The sequence below is a fragment of the Corvus brachyrhynchos genome, unplaced genomic scaffold (assembly GCF_000691975.1).
Source record: "Corvus brachyrhynchos isolate BGI_N302 unplaced genomic scaffold, ASM69197v1 scaffold1, whole genome shotgun sequence".
NCBI classification, from domain to species: Eukaryota; Metazoa; Chordata; class Aves; order Passeriformes; family Corvidae; genus Corvus; species Corvus brachyrhynchos.
This window is the reverse complement of record NW_008237222.1, coordinates 3,012,578-3,028,774: the sequence shown is the minus strand read 5'-3', so window position 1 is coordinate 3,028,774 and position 16,197 is coordinate 3,012,578. Positions and strand designations below refer to the sequence as shown.

Genomic DNA, 16,197 nt, shown 5'->3' with positions numbered 1-16,197 from the left:
CAATTTTAAGGTTGAGCCGTTCAGAAACAAAAAAACAGAGGCCCTTCTCCTTCCCTGGGAGCAAAGGGTCTTCCTCATCTTCAGCTTTAGGACTACCTCTGGGAGCATCTCTAGGAACTGAGGTTTTCTCCTTTCCCATTTGGAGCAAAAGTCCTCATTGCTTCCATCTCTCCCTGTTCAAACTTCTCATGAAATTACAGCTGCTTCAGCATCTGCCTATCTCAACACAGGTGCTTTTGCACCCATTTTCAAAATGAGCGAATTGAAATAAGATTTATGACTTTACTCCTTTAAATGTCATTATGAGCTGTCAAAGATCTAAACACCATACACCTAAACTTAATGCAAATGCAAAGAAAATGCCTCCTGGTGCATCTTTGAAGTAACATAAGTCACCTGCCTTGGAAACCGAAGGGTAATGAAAGTAGAACAGGACTCAGTATGTCACTTCTTTGGCTTTCTGCTTCCTCATTATGAACTATTAGTAATGATTTGAAAGTAAATGTTAGCAAGATAGAGCAGTGTAGGAAGCCAGAGTGCCGAGGATATTTCTCTGCCTGTTTTTAAGGGTTGTTACCCCCCTGAACAACACTGTTTTAACCTCCAACCTTGGAAAAAATTACCAATGATCAGACAAGAACTAGAAGTGGTGTGAATTAGGTGATAGACTACTATGTAAGATTGTCACAGGGTGAAAAATTTGAGGTTTTGGGCTTCTCTTTGTAGTAAATAGATAAGAGTAAAAAATACCAAAATGGAGGATTGTTGTTCTCTAAACCTTCTTCTCCTTCCTCTACTACTCCATGTTCTGCACTAAAAGTAGTTTGGAATGATTGGATAGAGAATTCCGCAGTTCCTGCCCGTGTTACTGAATAATTGGTAGGAAAGTGAAAATAATATTCTATTGGTTAAACTATTGGTTAAATTATCTTTAAAAGGCTGTGTAAATCTTGATAATTAGACTTCTCTCCTGCTTTCTGTGCTCTATGTTATGCCTGGGTAACACTAGTGGCTCTGTTCCTTTGATAAGACTTAATAAACGATAAACAAACTATCCAGCACCATTGAAACTCCAGGAAAAGTCTTGGTTTATCTTTGAAACTCCTTGCAAGGACTTATAGAAAATTCTCTCCCATCAGGAAGGATTTGATTTATGGCACGGTTCAGTGTAAGAGCAGGTATACATAAAAAAAAAAATCCCCAAAACCCCACCCAAACCTATTTAAAAATATTAAGAGTTATGCTTTTTAAAAAATTATTTTGCTTTGCTTTTTAGGGGAAGCAAAGATAAGATCTTCGTTGTTAAGATTAATCCTTACATGCCTGATAAATTGATTACAGTTGGAATTAAACACATGAAGTTCTGGCGGAGAGCAGGTAAGGACACTTCAGAATTAGAGCATTTTCTGTTACTGAAAGTATAACTTTACATCTCTTACTGTATGTTTCTTGCATGAAAAGCAAATGTTTTCTCTGTATATCTCTTAGTTAGCATTGCCCTAGCAGTAATAATGTTAATTAACATTATGGCAGTAGTGGAAATTCTTTTTAAGATCAATTTGCCTTGGAGCTAGAGCTACGTAAGTAGAAAAGACCCTGCCTTTTCTACTGTCTGCTTTTATATCTAGTAATAATATATCGTATCTGAAAATTTTACAGTGCTGCTCTAAAATCATAGAACAGTTTTTGGAAGAAGGACCTTTACAACACATATGCTGTAAAAAGGCACAAGTGTAAATAATACTAAGGTTATAAAAAATTCACATACAAAATTCAGACAAAGTACTTGAAGAAGACACATCTGCCAGTTGAGAGCTCTTTGTCTGGACACCTCCATTGATCTTGACAATTAAAAACCAAGGTTATTTGTGCTTGAGAAATTTTGAATAGTGAAAAACTCATTCCCTGATACTTGTGTGAACGTCGTTGTTTCACACTTGAAATCATACATAAAGACATATGTGCTACAGAAGACTAGCTTATCTGCTAAGAATGTTCTAATTATTCATGCAGAATTTATGTACATCAACTCACATGAGTCCTGATAAAGATTAACTGTGTAGAGAAAACTCTGTGAAGAAAAAGATTACAGTTTTTCTCCAACAGAAATTAATCAAGATTGCCTGAAAGCAAGCTGTTGACGTCTGAATAAATTATTAATTTCACAATTGAGCTTGCTATCTATAGAAAGAACAAAGTGTCTCAGAATATTTACTAAAAGAGCTACTATAAATTCTTTAGAAAGAAATCTTAACTATGATAAAAGCCTGGAGATGGTGATTTTGAAGAAAGAAAGGAAATGGTTTAAAATGCTGCTTTTCTCTCTGGCACTGCTCAGTCAGAGGAATCAGATTTCTCTGATGCTGCAGCCCATCTGTATGAAACTTCAGTGGCTCACTGGCAAGGCAGTCACCCCCCAGGAAACACACTCAGCAAAGTTAGAGTGAGGAGTAGAGTGTCAGTGCACCTTAACAAATGGCAGCTTTCTGAAATCTGCAGTAGAGCAGGTGCACTTGATTGAGAAGTGACATGAAGTACATGCTCTGGACTATATTGTCATCACTGCCTAGTGAGGCAGAGGGGTTCCAAGACCTGACCTCTCAGTACAAGAACAATATGAAGTGTCAGATCCTGAGGGACTTCCATGTTATACCACATGAAGTTTCCCTGTTTTGTTTAATATCACTGTGATGATATAAATCTGTCTTTCTAGCCAGAAGTTACTATGTGCTATAACTGCCAAATGATTTTAGATATAAAAGAAACATAAAATTTATATACCGAGAAATATAGAATATTTCTATTATCCATAGGCTAATATAAGTAAACCTCTAAAATAAAATTAGAAATCCTCTCACTAAACACATCACGAAAAGTGGGATGTGAAGATCTAAATTTTTTTTTTCTTTCAAGACTATTCATTAGTAATTTCTATGAACTGTGTGTGGTAGATATTTTTTTGTTTAGATGCAAGTTTACAAATGCATTTTTTCTATATATGTCCATGTGGGTATATGTACGTATTCAAATCCAGATTCAAGTAGTAAGTTAAAAGTAAGGTTGGGTCTTTTGGGTTTTAGTTTTTTGGTTGGTTGGTTTTGGTTTATTTTTTGGTTGGTTGGTTGGTTTTGGTTTTTGTTTTAGTGAAAGTTGACGAATAATAAATTTTATTTTGTGAGATCTCTTCTCAGACTCAATTTTTTGGGGAGCATGGGTGGACTAAAAGAAAAGAACTTGTTGCTCTGGGTGAGGTTATATAGTTCTTGGAAAATAGTTCTAAGCAGATGTCTAATGACTTGTTCTTGGTCTGAACCAGGAGGAGGACTAATTGGGAGAAAGGGCTGCATAGGTGCGCTGGGAAGAACCGACACAATGATGTGTGCAGTGTATGGCTGGACGGAAGAGATGGCGTTCTCTGGAACCTCCACGGGGGATGTGTGTATTTGGAGAGATGTGTTTCTCATAAAAACTGTCAAAGCACATGATGGTCCTGTGTTCAGCATGCACGCATTGGAAAAAGTAAATAAACTGCTGATTGTTTTTTTTATGTCTGGACAAAAAAGTCTATGATAAAGCTAAACCTTTCCCAGACTCAGGAATCCATGTCCTTATTTTCATTACTGAAAGGCCTTGTGTGGTCCAGATTCAAAATCGTGTTTTGTGCATGTCTCTTATTCTTGTTATGTACCATGCTGTTTCTCAAACCCTTGTGGTCAGTGACATCTTATTCAGTAATTTTCATAACCTCTTACTAAAGAAATAACAGTAACTGACTTAAGCATCAGTAAGTTCAGTGGAGTATGTGAGCTTGTGAGACAGGAAGAAGACCATACTTGTACTATTTTGTGTTCTAATTACTGTCTACTCATAGAAGAATTCAATCTGTAGATCACTAAGTGCTTTCTCCAGATTCTCAGCTTCTTTTTAGCCGAGGAAAGCCTTTAAGCATGTGCCTAAATGTGAATGAGTGTTCCAGTTAGACTATTTATTTGTTTAAAGTTAATGTATATGTTGGTGTTTTGCTAAGTTAGACCAAGTCACTCCACCTCCTAATAATTGCATTTCAGAATAGTAGCGTTGGACAATACATGTGTTATTCGTACTGCAAGAACTGAGTGCTCTGAAGAAAAGTACTAATGATTTCAGTGCTAACCATATGTGTTGCTTCATTAAATACCTGTATATAATTTTAAAGACAGAATGGCAAAAATGTGCATATATTTGAAAAATATGAGAACTGATAAAATTTTTGTGAGTGGTACTAAATTTGGTTTCGAGTAATGAGGTGAAATGCCAAAGAGATGTGGAGGCTAAATAGCAAGAAAAACAATATAGTATGTTGGTTATCTTATTTTTCTAGAATAGTAGAAGCATACAGGTTAGAACTTCTAAATCTAGCCTGTGTACATGCACTGTTCAGAACTGTGCTGCCTTCATCAGGAGGAGAAATCACTCATTTTGTTGCTCCTGTTCTTTTCATCTCTAACATCTGTAGCTCTGTGCATTGCAGTGTTGTATATAGTCCATTTTCAGTATTGGCAGAAATCACTGAAAAATTAAGGAAAGGTAATAATCAATTATATCTAGTGATTTCTATTTCTTTTCCCCCAGGGATTTGTCACTGGAGGAAAGGATGGGGTAGTAGCTCTCTGGGACGATACCTTTGAACGTTGTCTCAAAACCTATGCCATCAAAAGGGCTGCTCTGGCTCCCGGATCCAAAGGTAACACAGACTTTATCCTATGTTGTGTTCTATTTTTAAAGTACTTTCTTGAGAAAGTACTTTGTGGAATTGCTTTCCCTGGTAAGAGGAAATCCACATTTGACATAATGAATACTAAAATGAGTTTTGCTTAAGCTTTATTGATTCTCAGTAAGTAATTTTTATATTGGGACAGGACTGGTGTGTTGTATGTCTGTTTGCACATTTGGTGGGTGCAGGTCATAATATTACTATTAGCCTAAATTAATTGTTTAGCTTCAAGTTTCTTATCATCCAGGTAGGGTTTTTTGTTTGTGGTTTGGGGGCGGGGGGAGTGGTTGGGGTTGGTTTGTTTGTTCGTGGTTTTGTTGGGTTTTTTTGTTTTGTTTTTATTAAAGTGGCAAGCAAAAAGCCTATTATATTTCTGATCATGAAGTCTCTTACCTGATCTTTTTTGTTCTGGAGAAAGGAAGGAATTCAAAATTGTGGTTAGTTTTGTAAGGTATGAGTAGTTAATTTTCTGTAAATGCATATGTCTTTTGAAATCATTAAAGAACATTTTCATTCCTATTTTTCCTGTTTCTACCACTTATTCTTGATCTTAATGCTAATTTACAGTTCCCTGTATTTTCATTCTGGATAGCCTTTTCTGTTCCGTCCCCTTCCCTTAAAGTTATGTTTGCTGTGTTCTAAAGTATATGATTTGATTTTCAAACACGATGAATGTAAATACTCATTAATGAAAACATTGTACTTCAGAGTGTCTCATTCTCATAGCTTGTTTACAAAAAGCTGGATTTGAAGGTACTGTAATTGGTAGCAATATAGTAGTATAGTTGATGCTTCACATGCACAGAGTCAGGCTGATTAAACTTCTTTATATATTGCTAAATCCTCCCAAATGAATCCAGACAGGTTGTTTCATGCAGGAACGTTTTCACTGTTTATTACTGAATAGCTTTTTCTACAATGAGAAGGTAATGTGCATATATGTGAAGAATCCTCTTTAAGGCATACTTGAGAATCTTCTGTCTTTTAACATTTTAATGTTCTAGGTCTCCTCTTAGAAGATAATCCTTCTATACGTGCCATATCGTTAGGACATGGTCATATTCTAGTGGGCACAAAGAATGGTGAAATATTGGAGGTGGATAAAAGTGGACCAATAACTCTGCTGGTTCAGGTAAGTGTTAAATATCAGTCAAATATGTCAAACCCTGAACACGATTTTATTTTTCAAGTAAAGACTTGTGAAGTAAGAAGCACTTTAACTACTAATGAAATTAGTGAGTTACTATCACTTTTAGTTAGACTAGACCATTATGACTCCTTAATGAGCAAAATAGGACATAGGATTTCAGTACTTGTTTGTTCAATGAGTTCACCCTTTCAAACAGACCAAGATCATATATCTGTTTTGGAAAAAAAAAAAAAAAAAAAAAAGTGTGTGAAAGTGAAAGAAAAGTGTGTGAAAAAGTATGGATCCTCTACTAAATTCCTTATTAACTTTTTCTGAGTAATAATTACTCTTATTTTTAAAAGTTGTCTTCTTGACATTTGTTTTGAGATTTTACTTGTAATTATGTAAAAAGTTTCCATTTTCTTTGCCATACCGAACAACTGCATTTTTTACTAAACAGATTTTTACATTGCATCAACACATCATTTTCTTTCATAGTTAGGTAAAAATCTCTGGATTCTCTCTTTTCTGAGTGGCCAGTGCAATAGATAAAGAACTGTATTTGTTAAAAGAAAATGCTAGAATCTAAGGTAAAGAAAAAAATCTAGTTCATAGAATAGTTTGGGTTGGAAGGGACCTTTAAAGGTCATCATGTCCAAACCCCCTGCAGTGAGCAAGGACATATTCAAATAGATCAGATTGTTCAGAGCCCCATCCCATCTGGCCTTGGATGTTTCTGGGGATGGGGCATCTGCAACATCTCTGGGCAACCTGTCCCAGTGTTTTACTATGCTCATCATAAAAAGTTTCTTTATCTAGTCTGAATCTACCCTCTTTTACCTTAAACCCATTACCCCTTGTCCTGTCACTACAAGCCTTACTAAAAAGAATTCCCATCTTTCTCATAAGCCTCCTTTAAGTACCAAGAGGCTGCAACAAGACCTCCCTGGAGCCTTCTCTCCTCTAGACTGAACACCTCCTACTCTCTCAGCCTGACTTCATAGGAGAGGTGCTCCAGCTCTTTGACCCTTTTTGTGGCCCCCTTCTGGACCCATTCCAACAGGGCCATGTTTTCCTGTGCTGAGGACTCCAGAGACAGACACAATAATGGAGTCTGACCAGAGTGGACTAGAGGGGCAGAATCACCTCCCTTGACCTGCTGGTCACATTTGTTTTGATGCAGCCCAGTTTGCTTTCTGGGTTGCAAGCGCACGTTGCCAGCTCATGTCCAAGTTGTTGTCCACCAAAACCTCCAAGTTCTCTTCAGGGCTGCTCTAAGTCCGTTTTCTGCCCAGCCTGTGTTTGTGCTTGGGATTGCCCTGACCTACATGCAGGGCCTTGCACTTGGCCTTGTTGAGCTTCATTACATGGGTCCACCTGTCAGGCCTGTCCAGGTCCCTCTGGATGTGATCCCTTCCCTCCAGCCTGTTGACCACACCACTCAGTGTAGTGTCATCTGCAGACTTGCTGAGGGTGCACTCAGTCGCACTGTCCACGTCATTGATGTAGATGTGTGTGAGGATTATTTCACAGTTTTCTGTAGTACTAATTACCATAATTTTGCACAAGTAGCAGGGTGAATTTTTTCAGGTGTTCTGTGTTTTAATTCAGATATTTATTATCCTCTAAATAATGCATGCTCTCTCTTTTTTTTTTTAACTTCCTTAAATGTATTATTTCCTATTTCAGTTTAAAATAAAAAGAAACCTGATTCATTGTGTTTTTTCAGGGTCACATGGAGGGGGAAGTTTGGGGTCTAGCTACTCATCCTCATTTACCTATTTGTGCCACTGTAAGTGATGACAAAACCTTAAGAATATGGGATTTATCTCCTAGCCATTGTATGTTAGCGGTTCGCAAATTGAAAAAGGGTAAGATGCTTAGTATGAAAAAATATTTAACTGATGCAATTGACATTTACAAGCATTATGAATCTTTTGAAAGCAGGACTGAATAAATTCCTTTGTTTGCTCAAATTATTTTATGAATGCTATGTTCATGAGTTGTGTAGCCCTTAAGCTAATGAATCTGTACAAAAAAAATTCTGTGTAGTACTGTTCTGAAGATTATTTGCAATTGTAACTTACTTAAGTCAATAAATTACCAATAAAAGTTGAGCCAACTACATAAATGCCATATTGCTTATAATACTGCAAGGCTTTTTTGACAGTTTGAATCTAGAAATTTTTGGAAGAAATCTTAGAAGAAATGTTGAAATTCTCTTCTTTGTGAATGTTTGAAGGCTCTGGAATGTCAAAAAAAGAGAAGTCATAAAATTTTTACTCATTGTTTAGGATATAATTAAATTCTATTTTGACAGATGGAAAATCTGTTGTAAGTGACATCATGTAAGGTGATTTTTTTAGGATTAGGCTAGACTGGCCCTGAAAAGCTTCTAATGCTACGTATGCTTTGCTAGACAAAGGAGTACAATAGGCTTTATCTGTTTGGCATTCAGCAATGCAGTTTAATTCAGACATAATGGGAAGCTTAACTGAAGATGATTTAGATTGATAAAGTAATTGTAGAAGAGTTACAAGCTCACACAAGCGGGGATTAAACAAGAAAGTTTCTAGTTGGCAAACTCTGTTCAAGTCTTAAAGCTGATATTTCTTAATATTTTTAAGAGTACTTTTGGCAAAAAAAGTCTCTAATTACTATTTGCTGATAAGACACATTTTGAGACGCTTTGGCAATCTTAAAAAGTACCTGTGTACTGTACAGAAAAAGATGGATGCTTCTGCAGACTGAGTCATGGAATTGAAATAATACTTGTTAATTATGAAAGGCAAGATCCAATGACTGTAAGAAAAATGTCTGCGTAGGTCAGGAGTAAATTCAAGAGCAGAAGGCTCAGGATGTTGTCGCTGATTGCAGGGTGACAATTACACGTGTTAGTGAGGTATTTTCCCAAGACATATTGGAGTAGTCGTGTAATTTACAAGACACAAATCAGGATATTTTTGGTGTGCATTTCTCTTCTGTGTTCAGCTGAATGCAATTAAATTAAAAGTTGAGAATGGAGGAGGGAACTACAGGATAATGAATGAGAAGCCTTGTGGTGAAGCCATCTAAGTAAAGGATTGCTGTCTACAAGTTAATCAGAGGAACGAATAGTAGGGGAGAATATTTATGTTAACAGAAAATCCTGGCATGAAAATAAGTCTATATAAGTTGGCTATATATAAATTTAGATCGGAAATTAAATTGTTTTTCAAACAATACTTGACATGTTTATTGGAAGGATTCTATGTCCTAATGACTTACTGTTTGTGATAGCAAATTACTGAATTCTGTGAATCCAGAGGGTCTTTCCCAGCTGTGTTCTCCTTACCAGAACAAATGGTAACAAACAGGCAGCACCAGATACAAAGGAGAGCAAGTGAAAAATATACAGACAAAAGTGATTCATCTGTATTAGTAATGTAGAGCATGTATCAATTAATATGCAAATTCTAAGATTCTGGGCCTGTGTACCTGTTTATTTGCTATCCCTGCTTGGAAATTATTTTGGCAGCATCTAGGAAACTTCCTTGGAAGTTTTACAGTATAAGAATAGTTTTCCTTTACTAATGGAAAATTAGATCTCAAAGAAGGATGATGCACTGTCAATATAGCTGAATGCAATTTCTTTATTCCTCATAGGAGGCAGATGTTGCTGCTTTTCTCCTGATGGAAAAGCATTAGCTGTTGGTCTCAACGATGGAAGTTTTTTGATAGTTAATGCAGATACCCTGGAGGATTTAGTCTCTTTCCAGCACAGGAAGGATGTTATTTCAGAGATCAGATTTTCTCCTGGTAAGTGATTTTTTTTTTTTTTAAATTAAGATTTTATTATTGAGGTTGTTCAAGTAAGCTTTATCACATTTATGAGGTAAAAGTAATAAACACTTGTAGTGCTTTTACACCTAAAAAATAGGTCAGCAAAACTAATACTTGCATTTTGAAAGACCATGGTGTGAAGTCCTGTGTTGCTCATTTAAGGATGAGATTATTGGAATAGGTTTGCTTATAGTAACCTCCTGAATACAGCAGTCAGTTTTAAATCATGAACATCCAGCAGCTCCCTAGGGTTCTACTTTATGGGCTGCATAAGTTTGGCACATCACTGAGGTTACTGTTAGCTAATAAGAATACTTCAAACTGATGTGTCAGAAAGTTCTGGCAACTTCTATTTTCTTATTTTCCTCCCTTAGCACTCCCAACGAGGCTAGGTTTTTTTCCAACACTATAGCTCATATTTTAGGAACTCAAAATGCATGGCCTACTTCAGTTAAAATACTCATCTGTTGGAGAAATTTGATGCAAATTACTGATACCCATTCTCATATAACATTACTTTCTGATTCCTTAAGCCTTACCACTTTCTGAATGCCATAAATGCTTAAAATTTCAGCCAATTGTTTTTTGTAGTTTGAAAATGTAATTATATAATAGTTGTATATTTCATGCTGATTATGTGATATGAAAATCAGTTTGTCAGGAAATATGTATAAATTAGCAAGCTGATGTTAAAGACTTCTAAGTTGCATATAGCTAAATTCCAGAATTGACTTGTGTTTAATATGCAGAGAACTACAATTTTTTGAAAATGTTTTTGTTTATATTGATGTGTTTTAGGGACTGGAAAGTACTTAGCCGTGGCATCCTGTGACAACTTTGTAGATATTTACAATGTAATGAGCAGTAAAAGAGTAGGAATCTGCAAGGGAGCCTCCAGCTATATCACGCACATGGACTGGGACATAAGAGGTAAGTAGCATTCATTGTAAAAATGTACTGGAAGATTGATTACATTAGAGGCTATTACAGTACATGTATATGAATTTGTAGTGTCACTGGCAGATTTGGTTCTTCAGCTTACAAATATGCTCTCACATCATCTGAATAAATATTAAACCCATGATTTTTACTGCCACATACATATTTAGAAGTTGTGCAATTTGAAGCAAAATGGTTTGTCTCTATAGATTGGTTTGTTTGGATTTTTAAAAAATCTCTCCTGTTTATTATTTGATTTCAGAAGGGCAGTTAGTGATAGAACAAGGGGGAAAGGCCTTAAGCTGAAGGGAGGGTATGTTTAGATTAGGTATTAGGAAGAAATTCTTTACTGTAAGTGTGGTGAGGCACTGGAAAGGCTATGGATGTGGTGAGGCTCAGAGAGGCTGTGGATGCCCCATCCCTGATGGTGGTCAAGGCCAGGCTGGATGGGGCTCTGAGCAACCTGGTCTAGTGGCAGGGGGAGTGGAACTAGATGGTCTCTGAGGTCCCTTCCAACCCCAAACATTCTATGATTCTCTGTTTCTACTTCTTGAATGTACAGTGTACAATGCGCTTGTATCTGTAGCTCAGGAATACGTATCCTTGTTGTCATATATAGCAGAAAGACCAGATTTCCTGTGTTCCAGGGTATTGATATGTGATTAATTAAAGTACTAAATTTAGTCCTGTTTCATTCAAAAGCAAGGCTGTGTAATTGTGCATTCTATTTGTTCATGTTCTTATTCCTCTACATAATCACTTTTGAAACAGTCTGATTTATTTTGAAAGAGCGTTATAAGTTAGCTGCCTTTGAAAATTTTGAAAAGGAAGAGGACAGAAACATTGGTGAGAATTTCCCTCAGAAGTGAAATTGTATAAAGCTGTAAAGAAGTTGCCTGCTTGGGATCAGCCAGTGGCCAGGCAGCATATGTGCTTCTCCATCCCAAGGGCATATGCATCAATAACCAGTTATCATAAACAAGCTTTGAATTGGACCCAGTGCATTTTGTCTACCATCTGATGGGACAGCCATGATAAGGAGAGAAAAGTGATGCATTAGTACGGTTTTCAAAGGGAGGAGAAAGGGTTGTGAATTTAAGGTATCAAAGGACTTCAATCTCTCTAGAAGACCATTCTTCCAGATCCATTATTTATGTATGCAGCTTTTTCCAGTAGAAACAAGTAATTTATGTAATGCAGTTAGCAATAAAAAATTCAAAATAAACTTTCTTTTTTCCTTCTGTGAAATGGAATCTTCTATGTTAACATACAATATGTATGTCATATGTTTTATAGGGAAACTTTTGCAAGTCAACACTGGTGCTAAAGAGCAGTTGTTTTTTGAAGCCCCTCGTGGGAAAAAACAGACAATTCCTAGTTTGGAGGTGAGAAACTGTACTCTGTTTACAAATTCGAGTTATGATACAGCCATCTATACTACATAAGAGGGAATGATATATCGAACTGTAATTTTTAACTTTTAAAATAATAAAATATGTAGGGGATTTCACATTTTTCTATTAAGTAACAGACATTTAGCTGACTTAGTCATGGAAATCTCACAAGGCTTCTGTGTGCCTTTTCTGGTACTAAACACCTTTGAAAACCTATTGCAGATTACTTAACTCTAACCTTGCTGTGGAAAACCTCATGTTTGTCTTTACATAACAATATAATATAGTATACATAATACATATCGGCTAGTGTAGTATATTGTAGCTGTAATGTTGTTTTGTTTTCTCAGACATAGAGCATAGTCATAGGGCAGGGAGCAAAAATGGATACTTTTCAAATAATATTTTCCATGGCATTGAAAGGCAGTGTTGGAAAATATAGTTGGGGGACTTTTTAGCCTGGAAGGGCAGGTAAGGTAAAAATTTTCAAAATACTTCTTTAGGTTTTGAAATGAAAAGTTTATAGAGGTAAAATTATATGTCTCAAATGAAATCCTGAATGTTAAGAAAATGAGTGATTAGTATATTAAAATACTGTCTTTTAGATAGTGTAAGGACTTTTTCTAGAAATCAGATATGGAAGAAAAATTCTTGAGAAGAAGTATGCTCTATCTCAAATGGGTTGTTTTTATAGGTAGAAAAGATTGGCTGGGCATCATGGACAAGTGTTTTGGGCTCTTGCTGTGAAGGGATCTGGCCCATAATTGGTGAAGTCACAGATGTAACTGCTTCATGCCTCACTAGTGATAGTAAAGTATTAGCCACAGGAGATGATTTTGGATTCGTGAAACTGTTTCGATACCCTGCTAAAGTAAGTAATTTTCAGCTGTTTATGGAGAATATTTATTGATAAATCTGCCTTTTCAAAACTGTGAAAATTCATCACTCAGAAGAAAATAATGCTTTTATATATTTTTTCTCCTTATGATCAAAGAAAGCATTTAGTATTACATTGCAGTTTGCTGTGCATTAAACTTGAAATTAGTAAGAATGATCATTCCAGGTCAGACTACAGAGCCATCTCATGCAGTGTCCTGCTGCTGACTTTAGCAAATGAATAGGAAAAACCTTAAGAATGGGAGTGCTTTGGAAGACAGTGAACATCTCTTTCTCACCTGGATTTCATTCATGATTTTAAGGACCTTCATTCTGTCCAATGTCAGTCGTTTTTTTCTAAGATGAAGAGCTTTAATATTATTTAATCACGCATCATAGAAAAGCCGTTCCAGAAGCACATTGTATTTTTACTGCTCTTCAAGTACCTCTTTTTCTGTATATTTATTGGTAAATGTGTCTTCAGTTTTGAAATGTTGCCATACTAAGGGTGGTAACAGTACACAAGTACTGACTCAAAATATTGTTTGTGAATTTTATTCCAACTCAGTTGGATTATTGTCTCTCTTAGGAAAAGTAATCCAATGTTTATTGCTGGAATCTGTTTATAAACTAATTCTTGCATGCTTGATATAGAGATGAGGTTAACATTTCATGAAGTTGCTATAGGAGGGGCACTTGGAAAATGATGTGTTAAAATCATATGAAATACAAAAGAGCTGAAGCACGAACTGTAAAGAAGTTAAGATGATGTCATTGTGCACTGGCAACTCATTTCAGTTTTGTCTAGCAGACTGGCTAAATTGGATCTTTGCCTTTTTTTCCCCCTTCTTAGGGAAAGTTTGGAAAATTTAAGAGGTATGTTGCTCACAGTACCCATGTGACAAACGTCCGCTGGACCTACGATGACAGTCTGTTGGTCACTGTTGGAGGAGCAGACACCTCTTTAATGCTGTGGACTTACGAGATGGAAGGACATCGGGATAGCAGGCAGTGTGACAGTGAAGAGTCTGATCTCGATTCTGAAGAAGATGGAGGTCAGTAATAATTTATGGAACTAGCTGGATTATGCTATTTCAGTAAGATTTATTAATGGAGAACTGCAAATTTAGAAATAATCATGATTTATAGATTGTTTTGATCTTAAGTAGCGAAGACTCTTCAAAATGTTAAATAAAATTTGGTTTTGGGGAAAGGACTGATAAACTGCCGTGAAGAAAATGATAACGAAGTGTTTGAGTTACTGCTTTGAGTCAGAGTACATGAACAGACTCTTGACATCTTTTAAATGAAAAGATATTAAGTGCCAATTATACATAGTTACCCAAAACCTTTATATAAAATAGAATTGTCACCGTTTAAATTTGGTCACTAATTCTAAAGAAATTAGATTAAAATCTGAGATCGTAGTTGTCTTGATGTTATAGCATCTGCTTCTGTAATATGGATGCATAGGAGACTGAAGTAGACTGATGTTTATATATCTATTGCAAGGTCATAATATCAGTAGTTATAAAGTGTAAATTACATTTTGTAGCGTTAATTTCTGCTGGTTTTGCCATACTTATGTTTTCTTTTTCATGTTATAATTCCAATGATTGATAAGCCTCCAGACTTGTTTTCTCTTCTCCCAAGTGCAGTTTTTCCTCCTTGTCAATACCTCAGTGTTCAAGCATTTTTAAAATATCACTGCTACTCCTTAAATCGTTCTGTGTAATAATTAACTTCAGCTGTCACTAAAATGTGATAAATGACCCAAGAAGTATATTAAATATTAGAGACATATTGAACATTCATTGGAAAAGAATTTTTAATCACTGTCTTTCTTCTTAAAAGTATTGATGACCACATCCACAAAGTAATTTAATTGCCTGTAGGAGAACTTGTCAGCTTTAAATTTTTTAGTCAAAAATTGAAACCTTCAGAGTTTCTGTTCAGCCTCTGCTTGTGAGCTGTTAGAACATCTTAGCCCTATAACCTCTCCTAGGCTCTGGTGCTTTACACAGAACCCTCTTAAGCTGTGTGTTCAAAAGTACTCTAAAAGAGAGCGAGGTCTGTGAAGCTCTACAGCAAAAGACATTGACATCTTTATCCACAAAAGTTTCCCTTGGTCAGGTCCTATTAATTTCAGTTAGAGTTAAGAACTATTCACAGTCACATTGTTGGCATTAGTAGTCTCTATCTTTGAAAAAACAAAATAATGGAGAGTAAGTAACAACCCTGTCACTACTTAGCTTTTCCAACATGTTTGTTTTACTATAGTAAACATCATCTTGATGTGCCTTACTGTCCCTAAGCATTGTGTAGGAACCTTGTGCACACCTATAGATTCCATCGTAGTGGATGGATTCTGGAACTGAGAACAGCCAGGCACTGAATCTTACAGGTCTTAAAAGCAGGTGTCAGGTAGCAAGGTTCCTTGTTAGTGATTGTAGTTAAGGCCAACAAAGCAGAAATGGGGTAGCTTTTAAAGTCCCTTGACTCTATTAATTTTTTTCCACAAAGATATTGTAAGGAGTTTTTTTCCTTGAATGTCTTTTATTAACAACGTTCATGATTCCTAGCTACTTTCTTTCTGTTGTGGATTTATGTTACTAATAATCCATGCTATAATTGCTTTTGTAATCTAGTACATTGTTGAAATCTGCACAAATTATGGTTAAATTGTTGTTCTTGTAGCTTATTTTGGTTTGATATTGTTCCCTCTGGTTTTGTTAGGTTATGACAGTGATGTGACAAGGGAAAATGAAATTAATTACACCATCAAAGCCTTATCAACAAACATTAGACCAATGTTTGGAATTAAGCCTCATCTGCAACAAAAGGAGCCAACCTTAGATGAAAGGTAATTACTATATTATAAGCCTCATCTGCAACAAAAGGAGCCGAAGTTAGATGAAAGGCAATTACTAAATTACAATTCTAGCCAAGAAATCAACCTGAAAAGATAATAGTAAAACAAAATTATATTGGAATATGTAATTCTTAACTTAAAAGAATATGTATTAAAAAAATCTAAATACATCTTTGAAGAAAAAAGGAAGTTGACCCAAAGGACTAGGCTGTATCTATTTTCAGAGAGCACAAAAGACTACAAACTTACGTATGCATATTTTTATGTTTAGGGAGTTCCTTGAGATAATCGAGTTATTTGCTGGTGTTTAATGATACATTGTTTTTGAAACTTAGATACTGACTGGTATTTAGTGATGGCATTATAGGCATGAGCCTGTACAATTGTTTTAGTGAAGGACAGCAATCCGATT

General features: G+C 35.8%; 1 protein-coding gene across 1 annotated transcript in view; it reads left to right on the top strand.

Annotated features, from left to right (window-relative positions):
• EML5 (echinoderm microtubule associated protein like 5) overlaps positions 1–16,197 on the top strand; it is a 114,586-nt gene that overhangs the window by 59,848 nt on the left and 38,541 nt on the right. Inside the window, exons 19-29 of the mRNA XM_008629819.2 lie at positions 1,277–1,377; positions 3,317–3,519; positions 4,612–4,723; positions 5,758–5,885; positions 7,612–7,753; positions 9,528–9,680; positions 10,503–10,634; positions 11,940–12,028; positions 12,732–12,908; positions 13,767–13,968; positions 15,650–15,776. Coding sequence (XP_008628041.1) covers positions 1,277–1,377; positions 3,317–3,519; positions 4,612–4,723; positions 5,758–5,885; positions 7,612–7,753; positions 9,528–9,680; positions 10,503–10,634; positions 11,940–12,028; positions 12,732–12,908; positions 13,767–13,968; positions 15,650–15,776 — 1,566 coding nt within the window. The remainder of the gene's footprint in view (positions 1–1,276; positions 1,378–3,316; positions 3,520–4,611; positions 4,724–5,757; positions 5,886–7,611; positions 7,754–9,527; positions 9,681–10,502; positions 10,635–11,939; positions 12,029–12,731; positions 12,909–13,766; positions 13,969–15,649; positions 15,777–16,197) is intronic.